The sequence below is a fragment of the Carcharhinus amblyrhynchos genome, chromosome 10 (assembly GCF_965287045.1).
Source record: "Carcharhinus amblyrhynchos chromosome 10, sCarAmb.v2.hapA, whole genome shotgun sequence".
NCBI classification, from domain to species: domain Eukaryota; kingdom Metazoa; phylum Chordata; class Chondrichthyes; order Carcharhiniformes; family Carcharhinidae; genus Carcharhinus; species Carcharhinus amblyrhynchos.
In genome coordinates, this window is record NC_137333.1 from 106,768,793 (window position 1) to 106,779,253 (window position 10,461).

Genomic DNA, 10,461 nt, shown 5'->3' on the forward strand with positions numbered 1-10,461 from the left:
GCACAGCCTCAAGATAAAAGGGGGGCGGTTTAGAACAGAGTTGAGGAGGAACTTCTTCACTCAAAGGGTGGTGAATCTCTGGAATTCTCTGCCCGTTGAAGTGGTGGAGGCTGCCTCGCTAAATATTTTTAAGACGCGGGTTGATGGGTTTTTGATAAGAGAGGGGATTAAGGGTTATGGGGAGAGGGCGGGAAAGTGGAACTGAGCAGCGACAGATCAGCCAAGATCTTATTGAATGGCGGGGCAGGCTCGAAGGGCTAGATGGCCTACTCCTGCTCCTATTTCTTATGTTCTCATGTATACTTGTCAGCCCAAGCCTGGATATTGTCCAGGTCTTGCTGCATTTGAACATGGACTGCTTCAGTATCTGAGGAGTGGCGAATGGTGCTGAACATTGTGTAGTCATCAGCGAACATCCCCACTTCTGACCTTATGATGGAGGGAAGGTCATTGATGAAGCAGCTGAAGATGGTTGGGCCCAGGACACTATCCTGAGGGACTCCTGCAGAGATGTCCTGGAGCTGAGAGCCTGACTCTCCATAACCACAACCATCTTCCTATGTACTGGGTATGACTCCAACCAGCGGAGAGTTTTCCCCCTGATTCCCCTTGGCTGCCGTATAGATAAGGCTCCTGATGTCAGTGCTACACTCAGTCAAATGTAGCCTTGATGTCGAGGGCAGTCACTTGCTTCACTTCTGGAATCCAGCTCCTTTGTCCATGCCTGAACCATGAGGTCAGGAGCTGAGTGACCCTGGCAGAAGCCAAACCGGACGTCACTGAGCAGGTTATGGCAATGGGGTGGTAATTGGCTGGGTTGGATTTTGTACAAGATTTTACTTGCCTGATCACGGAGGGAGCTGTCTGGTGAGCTAATTATAGCTGGGGCTGTGTTAAATGTGTTGTGTGATACATGAGACTGATGCCATTCACCTGGTTTTGCTTTCTATTGGCAGGTTGCAGTTTGTAACTTGGCTTCTCTGGCGTTGAATATGTACGTCACTGCCGATCGCACCTACGACTTCAAAAAACTGGCTGAAGTCACACGGGTGGTTGTTAGGAACCTGAATAAGATCATTGAAGTGAACTACTATCCCATTCCAGAGGTATGTTAACAACTGGCAGGCTGGACAACCCTGTTCTTAGATTGGGGGCAAGGGCCAAGGCTGTACAGTGGGGAGGTGGGTGTAATAAGTCTGAGGAGGCAGAAGTCCCCTCACCAAAATCCCTTTATTTACAAATAAAGGGGGGCGTTTAAGAGATCCGTGGATAGGTTTATGGATGGAAAGGGATTGGTTTAGGTTAGAGGGTCATTGCTTTTTTAATTGGTCGGCGCAACATCGTGGGCCGAAGGGCCTGTTCTGCGCTGTAATGTTCTATGTTCTAACTCTAACAGCAGTACACAGAGTGCTCAGAGCCAGCAGTCTACCTCTGGGGTTTTCTGAGGAACTGACTCTCTGTTAAGCACAAAGCAAAGACTCCTTGATTGGCCCATCAATTGGTTCCTTAATCAGGGAACTCCTTTTTTCCCAACCAAATAAACAAAATCAGATTAACTTAGGGATAACTCAAAAGGGGCAGCTCCCTAAAAGGAGGGGAACCGCCCTAAACAAAAAACATAGTGAAAAGGAAACTTAAAACATCAAATTAAAATGTGATTAAAAGGGTTTAATAATACACTCCAGTCCCTGTGGTGCCCAGCAGACATGGAAGGCATCAGTTGTGCCCCCAGACACTGCATGTTCCCTTTCCAGGGACAGTCAGCCACAAATGTAGCTGCGGTAGGGAGGCAGACGGTCAGGTTGAATGACCCTCTTGATCACCTGCTGCCTGGGCCTGTAGATGGGATCCTTAATCAGGGAGTTCATAGTCCAATAGGCCAATCTCAACTGAAGTCTTTACAATGGGCAAGTGGTCAAATAGAGGGCAAAAATTTGATGTAAATGGTGTCTAGAACTCTGCCTGCAAGGGTGATGGAAGCTGAACCCTCAGCACACCGGAAAGGAAAACAGTTGAATGTTCTTCTGCAGGGCTACAAACCATGAGCTGGGAAGTGGTATTGGGCTGGATAGCTCTCTTATGGATGGCACAGATACATTGGACTGATCAGCCTCCTCCTCTATATAAATGATCTGTTTTCAGGTTGATGCCTGAACTGAGCTGCTTTGAGTTTCTAAAATAAAGTTGACTTATTAGTATCACAAGTAAACTTGCATTAATATTGCAATGAAGTTACTATGAAAATCCCCCAGTCGTCACATTCCAGTGCTGGTTCAGGTACACTGAAGGAGATTTAGTATGGCCAATGCACCTAACTAGCACGGCTTGGACTGTGGGAGGAAACCGGAGCATCTGGAGGAAACCCACACAGACATGGGGAGAACATGCAGGCTCCACATAGACAGTGACCCAAGCCGGGAATCAAACCCAGGTCCCTGGTGCTGTGAGGTAGCAGTGCTAACCACTACTACCATGATACACCAAGAGTAGGGGGATAGGATGTTCAGGTCAATATCAGCAATGTGGCAGTCCCTGGAGTCTGGAATATTACCAGTGGAACGTTATAAATCCCAGGCCTTGAGATGAACGTTTAACCTTACACTCCACCACTTGTTTTAGGCGGAATATTCTAACAAAAAGCACCGGCCGATAGGAATCGGAGTTCAGGGGCTCGCAGATGCCTTCATCCTGATGCGCTACCCCTTCGAGAGTGAAGAAGCACAGAAACTCAACATCCAGATCTTTGAGACTATTTACTATGCAGCACTGGACGCGAGTTGTGACCTGGCCAAGGAACTGGGACCTTATGAGACTTACCAGGGCTGCCCTGTCAGCAAGGGGGTGAGTGATCTGTTACAGTTGAGCCTTGGCTATGCTTGTCCCTGGGTAGTATTGATTATAAACTGCTGGAACAAGGCTGTTGGTAAACTCTGTCTTTGATTTGAGCAATACAGCCACTTGTAAGGACTCATAGAATCCCTATAGTGCAGAAGGGGGCCATTTATCCCATCGAGTCTGTACACAGGCCCTATTTCTTTAACCCCACATTTTTACCATGTTAATCCCTAACAATAGGGTCAGTTCAGCATGGCCAATGCACCTAGCCAGCACATCTTTCAGACTGTGGGAGGTAACTGGAGCACCTGGAAGAAACCCACACAGACACAGGGAGAACATGCAAACTCCACACAGACAGTGACCCAAGGCCAAAATTGAACCTGGGTCCCTGGCGCTGTGAGACAGCAGCGCTAACTGCTGTGCCACCGTGCCACCCAACATTCTTCTAACTACATACAGGACAAGGCTTAGCCTGGGCTTCACACAGAATCACCCCTTGGGTAGGTCTATTATCATTTGGATGGTCTAATTACATTTAACATTAACCATTTACACCACAAGTTGCTGTAGTGACGTTATTTGCCTTTAGTGAACAGGGCAACAAATTCCAGTCTTGCCTATAACGCCCACGATCCCAAAAAAAATGAATAAACCCAAGGCGTCAGGAATCTGGATGGTTATGAAGAGGAAGTTAGAGGTAAGTAACAGGGAGGAACACTGAGGCTATACCAGAACTAAAAGCAAATAGCCTCACTACAACTACTTGTGGCGTAAATGGTTAATGTTAAATGTAATTAGACCATCCACATGATAACAGATCTACCTGAACGGCGATTCTGTGTGAAACCCTGGCTGAGCCTTGTCCTGTATGTAATTAGAAGACTGTTGGGTGGTACAGTGGCACAGTGGTTAGCACTGCTGCCCCAGCGCCAGGGACCTGGATTCGATTCTGGCCCTGGGTCACTGTCTGTGTGGAGTTTGCACGTTCCCCCCGTGTCTGTGGGCTGCCTCCTTAACAACTGAGGGCCTCTCTGGACCCATTTCAGTGGGCAGTTGGGAATCAGTCGGGTTGGCATTGGGCTGGAGTTACCGTCAGCTCAGAGCGGGTAAGGATGGCAAATTCACTTCCATAGAAAGTGTTTATAACAATCGGATAGCTTCATCCTCTCTCTTACTGTGCCTAGCTTTCTATTTCCTGATTTTTAGAATAAGAGTTTGAAATTCTAAGGAGGATCTTGCTTTGTGTTTCTGGATCATTAGACTAAGTCTCTGAATAATTCAGTAACAGAACCACTGCACCACTGTATCCAATTAACTAATCTAAGGCGAGGTGTTGACCCCTAGAGTTATTAAAAGGTTGCTATGGGTAGCTATCTAGTGGCTCCTCCTGTGTGAGGTCTGAGTGAATTGCACACTGAGTGTTTGATATGTTTGCTGATACTTGCTCACACTTTGGATAAAGTGCTGCAGGACAGCTTGTGTTTGGAACTAATACTGCAGCATATGTCTGTAGCATAGGCTAGACACAGAAGAAAGCAACCCCTACACTTCTCTACCAGACACTGCAATGCTTCATGTGGTGGCGATAACCGAGTGCACAGTGTGTGCGCTCTGCAACAGTGAGTGTGTGATAGTGTTCTCAGGATTGTTGCATTGCTCTGTACTGACCTGAATATAACCCATTCTAACCGCTCTATTTTCAGATACTTCAGTATGACATGTGGAACGTCACTCCCACTGATCTTTGGGACTGGAAGGAGCTAAAGCAGAAGATTGCAAAGTGGGTTTCCAGAAATAATTTTGAATGGGTGGCGGGCTGGAGGGATATGGGGGCGATGGTGAGGGTAGAGAGCTGGAGGGGTATGGGATGATAGTGGGGGTGGAGGGACAAGAGGCAACTGGGTTGTAGAGCTGGAGGGATATTGGGGCGACTGGGGGTCGAGAGCTGGAGGAATATGGGGCAATGGAGTGGAGGGATATGGGGCGACGGGTGGAGGGATATGGGACAAATGGGGTTGGAGAGCTGGAGGGATATCGGGCAACGGCGGAATTGGAGAGCTGGAGGGATATGGGGGGTGATGGTGGGGCAGGAGGGATACAGGGCCTCAGGAGTAGAGGGCTGGAGGGGTATGGGGTGATGGTGGGGGTGGAGAGCTGGAGGGTTGTTGGGTATCAGTGGGGGTAGAGGGCTGCAGCAGGTGGGATTTGACGAGGATAGTGTTGGATATTTCTGTGCCCTTTCTCCTCACTATTTCTTTCAAAATATTGGTGTTTGTCTAATATTTTCAATGGTTCCCTTGTTATCTATTGACTAGTCCAGTTAGACTTGGATGTTTTTCTTGCCCCCACATCCTGCACCCCCCTTTCAGGGTTCCTGGCCCTAATTTAAAGGTTATTGCTGATGTTTCAGTATTTATCCTCTCAAATCTGTTTTGATTAAAACCTTTTTAACCTGCCCTTTACTTCCTATTTACCTGTTAATGGGACCCCCCCACAATGTGATCTTTAATGATCAATCAGTCATGGATTTAAAACCAATGAGTCTGTAGCTACCTGCTTTAGAAGGAGTGGGAGTCAGGTTTGATCTTAAAGTCAGGCTGTTTGAACCCATGGAACCTCAAAATTTCCACCAGAGATGAGGGGAAGAGGAGAGCTACGGAGATGGAAGGGCATTGACTGGAAAGTTGTCAAGGGGCTGGCACAGACATGATGGGCTGAATGGTCTTCTCTTTCCTATGATTCTGTGATGTATAATGAGACAAATCTCAGATTATTTTCTTGCTCTGTATTAAACATTTTCTTGACAATTCTCGATATGACGAGGCTTCTTGTTCTTCCCTCCACTTAGATACGGAGTTAGGAACAGCCTCCTCATTGCCCCAATGCCAACTGCCTCGACAGCCCAGATCCTGGGTAACAACGAATCGATTGAACCCTACACCAGCAACATCTACACACGTCGTGTCCTCTCTGGAGAGTTCCAGGTCAGTCACCTTCATCTCAATGGGCTGAAAGTACGGAACGCTATGGGAAATGCAATGTGTAGAGACGCAGGGGCAGTGGGCAGCAGCAGCCGTGTGTAATGCTGTTTGTAATTCTCACAGGTTGTTAACCCACATTTACTGAAGGACCTAACTGAACAAGGACTGTGGAGTGAAGAAATGAAGAACCAGATCATTTCCCAGAATGGATCAATCCAGGTAGGATATACTGCACCTTGATACTCGCTCACTCCGGGTGCATTCCAGTTGATCCCTTATCCATCTTGTATGAGTTTGCTGTCTTGGTTTTCCTCTCAGCAGGAACTTCTCCTCTTCCTCGCATTTAATTTTGTACTGGGTCAGCTGTGAGCTGTCTGGGAGCTGAGACTCTTGTAACTTGAGAATCACTTTGCTCCTTCACTGTGTTTCTTTTTGTGCTTTTGCCCCTCTGCACTAGTCAGAATATGTTCATCTGTGGCAATGATGTAATCATAGAAACCTTGATTGAACTGACTGATGATATGGCACCTGGAGTGCATTGGTAACTGAGTTTAGGACACATGACAAAATGCTGAACTGCTCCAAGAACAGTTTCAGTCTGTAGCACCTATCGATGGAATTCACAAAAATGATGGTCTTGCCACGGACAAGGGAGAAACTGAAACTGTTCTTCTCTCAATGTCTGCAGGTCTAGATCACCGTATTAGCATGCTGTAGCACAAATGTTTAGGGATGACACAGTGATTAGCACTGCTGCCTCACAGGCAAGGGACTTGGTTCAATTCCCGGCTTTGGGTCACTGTCTGTGTGGAATCTGCATGTTCTCCCTGAATCTACATGGGTTTTTCCTGGGTGCTCCGGTTTCCTCCCACGGTCTGAAAGACGTGCTGGTCAGGTGCATTAGCCATGCTAAATTCTCCCTCTGTACCCAAATAGACAGCGGAGTGTGGTGACTAGGAGATTTCTTCATTGCAATGTTATTGTAAGCTTCTTTGTGACACACAAATAAAATGTTTATACCTTCTTTGAACGGTATGTTGGTGAATAGGCTCCCAATGGCAAATGAGACCATGGACAGAGTATTGCTATTGATGTGTAAGTCTTGTATGGTGGTCTTTGCAAATATGACAGAATCGTTCTACATGTATCTGGAAAACTGGTTGTAGCAACTCACCCAGCCATTTAACTAATTCATGTTGTGCAGAACCAGTCACAGAGAACACTTGGTGTGTCTTAAGCACCCCTTTATTAGTGGATTCAGTAAGCCAGGAGGGTGAATCCTGTTATCCGTCACCTAGCAGCTTGTTGCTCTTGCACAAGTCCAATCCTCAGAAATAGTTGCGATCGCTTTTGACATGTTCAATTGGCTCCTGGTCCTTTTTGGAGGGGGTCTGAGTTCTAGATTTTCACTAGCTTTCTTGTGAAGTGATTCCTGACATTACCTCAAGTGGTCTGACTCCAATTTTCAGGATTGTTCAGCTCAATTCCCCCCTCTTTCTCTAAGCCCCTGTCATATATGTCAGAATTGCAGATGCTGACATTACTTACACACAAGAACCCTCTCCCTCTCTCACACATGCACTCACTGGAATTCCTACAGTAGAAAAGGAGGCCATTTGGCCCATTGATCATACCAATCACAATCCCATCCAGGCCAATCCCCATAACCTCACACATTTACCCTGCTAATCCCTCTGACACAAGGGTTGATTTAGTATGGCCAATGCACCTAATCTGCACATTTTTGGACTCTGGGAGGAAACTGGAGCGCCTGGAGGAAAAACACGAAGACACGGGAGGAACATACAAACTCCACACAGACAGTGACCCGAGGCTGGAATTGAACCCGTAACCCCATGCATTTACAATAGCTAGTCCCTCCAACACTAAGCGGCAGTTTAACTAGATAATCCACCTAACCCGCACGTCTTTGGACTGTGGGAGGAAACCAGAGCACCCGGAGGAAACCCACACAGACATGGGGAGAACGTGCAAACTCCACACAGACAGTGACCCAAGGCCAGAATAGGACTCAGGTCCCTGGCGCTGTGAGGCAGCAGTACTAACCACCGGGTCACCCTGCTCTACTGTGCCAGGAAGTTCTCGGCCTAACTGTTCAGTGATGTCTTTTCTATTGGAGTTGTAAATCCTGTTTCTTTTGGCAGAACATTGAAGAGATCCCTGCTGAGCTAAAGTCACTGTACAAGACGGTCTGGGAGATATCACAGAAGACAGTGATTAAGATGGCGGCAGACCGTGGAGCCTACATTGATCAGAGCCAGTCACTGAATATACACGTCGCTGAGCCCAACTACGGCAAGCTGACCAGCATGCATTTCTATGGCTGGAAGCAGGTAAAAACCAGGTGGTGGGTTACACTCCACACACAAGATTGGTGGTGGAAATACCTGATCCAGTTAGAGACTGATCTCAGCAGGTTTAAATGCTCATCTGCAGGAGATGGGGTTACAATCATTGATTCTCGGGTAGGGTTAGAAATGGAAAGATCTCTCCCGAGGGGATTTGGAATGTGGAAAACATCACACTCTGGGGCGAATATCCCATTTCCCACTGACCCTTTCCCACAAGTTACTCAGTGATTGTGGCTGTTGGTGTTAGTGGCATTTTCTCCTGTGAGATTTGCTGTCTTGAGGAAGGGAGCGAGTCTGAGGGTGTGGCAGGATGGTGAGTGAGAATGCACAGATTAATTGGTCCTGAAGTAGCACTCTGTGTCCAATTCTTACCCACTGCTCATTTAAATTTGTTCCGCCATTGCTTTATCTGCCTCATCCAGAGATTCCAGAGTTTCCATTGTTCTCTTTGTCTTTAATACCCCTTAAAACACAGGACTTTGATCAAACCTTTGGTCTCCTGCCCAAATAAATCCTTCTGTACCTGGGTATCAATTTTTTTTTAAGTATTAAAGCACCTCAGGAGATAATACTTTGTTTGAGACACAGTACAAAAATAGGTTCTAGTCTGAGTGTGCAGCATTGACAGCCCCTCTGCTTTGTTTTACAGGGGCTGAAGACTGGCATGTATTATTTAAGGACCAGGCCTGCAGCCAATCCTATCCAGTTCACTCTGAACAAGGAAATACTCCAGGAAAATGCCGACGAGAAGGAGAAGAACAAGGCAGCTATGGTGTGCTCCCTGGAGAACAGGGCAGATTGCCTGATGTGTGGCTCTTAAACCCGGGGATATTCCCAGGTCCCTGGCCAGTGCCCTTTAGCCCCCTAATACCGGATGTAGGAGTCACTGGCAACTCGATAACGAGGAACATTTCTAGGAGCCCTTTCTGTTCACCAGACCTCAACTGTTAACAGATCCAATGTCATGTGAACCTTTGTCACAACCTGGATTTAAATGCAGAACTAATGGGGTCAACATTAGGAGACTATTTTATCTTCATACTTGATGTGAGCTTTGGGAGGTGCAGCACCAGTCATGCTTACTGAGCAACTTTCCAATTATTGGCGCTGGGCTTGTAAAGTCTGTGTATGTTCTAGTGATGGGTGGATGCGCTTTGAGCAGGAGGCTGCTGATGGGATGGTTTTAATGACAATGGATAACAAGTAGTATGTATGCCCTGGGTGTTTGTTACACTCATTCGCTTCCATAGGATTAGATGGGTGGTTTGTCTATGGTGCTGTCACCTGTTCAACCATGAGCTCGTGATTCTCAGTGTATATTCTTTGTACAGTTTCTTAAACTATTAATGGTGAACCATCATTAAACTTTCCCATACAGCATCTTGAGTCTTTTTCTGAAGGTTTGGCTGGACTTTGCTGGCCACATGGCAGTCACCGCTTGGTCATAATCTTGCAGACTTCTATCAGGTTGCCCCTCAAACTCCATTGTTCCAGTGAGAACAAACCTAGTTTCTCCAACCTCTCCTTATAGCTTATGCCCTCCATACCAGTCAACATTCTGGTAAATCTTTTCTGTACCCTCTCCAAAGCCTCCACATCTTTCTGGTCATGTGGTGACCAGAATTGAACACTATATTCCGAGTGTGGCCTAGCTAAGATTCTATAAAACTGCAACGTGACTTGCCAATTGTTAACCTCAATACTCTGGCTGATGAAGGCAAGTATGCTGTTGTCTTCTTGACTCCTTCGCCATATGCGTTGCCACTTTTTCAGTGATCTGTGTACCTGTGCACCAGATCCCTCTGCCTATCAATACTCTTAGGAATTCTGCCATTTACTGTATATTTCCTATCTGTATTAGACCTTCCAAAGTGCATTATTGATATCTCCCTGGTCTTAAAACCACCTTCCCATCTATTTCCCATATCCCTTTATCCCTCTTTTTGTTAGGAATATGGCTATCTCTTTGAAACCATTCAACAATTCAGACTCCACCACACTATGGAGAAGCGAGTTCCACAAATTCACCACCCTGTGAGAAGTAGTTTTTCTCATCTCAGTTTTAAATCTACCGCCTCTCAACCAATATCTGTGACCTCTTATTATAGATTGTCCTATAACAGGAAACATTTCGTCTACATTCACGAGATCAATCCTTTTCAAATTTTTATATCAAGCGTTTGATAAAGTGAATATAGAACAACTGGTTTATAAAGCCAGAATCCTGCATGCCTTATGTTGCAAATAGTAGCCAGCACACAAAGTCATCA

General features: G+C 46.3%; 1 protein-coding gene across 2 annotated transcripts in view; it reads left to right on the forward strand.

Moving 5' to 3' along the window:
- Positions 1–9,569, forward strand: part of rrm1 (ribonucleotide reductase M1 polypeptide) — a 30,447-nt gene extending 20,878 nt beyond the window's left edge. For both annotated transcript variants that reach the window (XM_080197757.1, XM_080197758.1), the window contains exons 13-19: positions 957–1,106; positions 2,620–2,841; positions 4,542–4,618; positions 5,687–5,822; positions 5,943–6,038; positions 7,985–8,173; positions 8,841–9,569. In XM_080197757.1, coding sequence (XP_080053883.1) covers positions 957–1,106; positions 2,620–2,841; positions 4,542–4,618; positions 5,687–5,822; positions 5,943–6,038; positions 7,985–8,173; positions 8,841–9,011 — 1,041 coding nt within the window. In that variant the 3' untranslated portion in view covers positions 9,012–9,569. The remainder of the gene's footprint in view (positions 1–956; positions 1,107–2,619; positions 2,842–4,541; positions 4,619–5,686; positions 5,823–5,942; positions 6,039–7,984; positions 8,174–8,840) is intronic.
- The last annotated feature ends 892 nt before the right edge of the window (positions 9,570–10,461 follow it).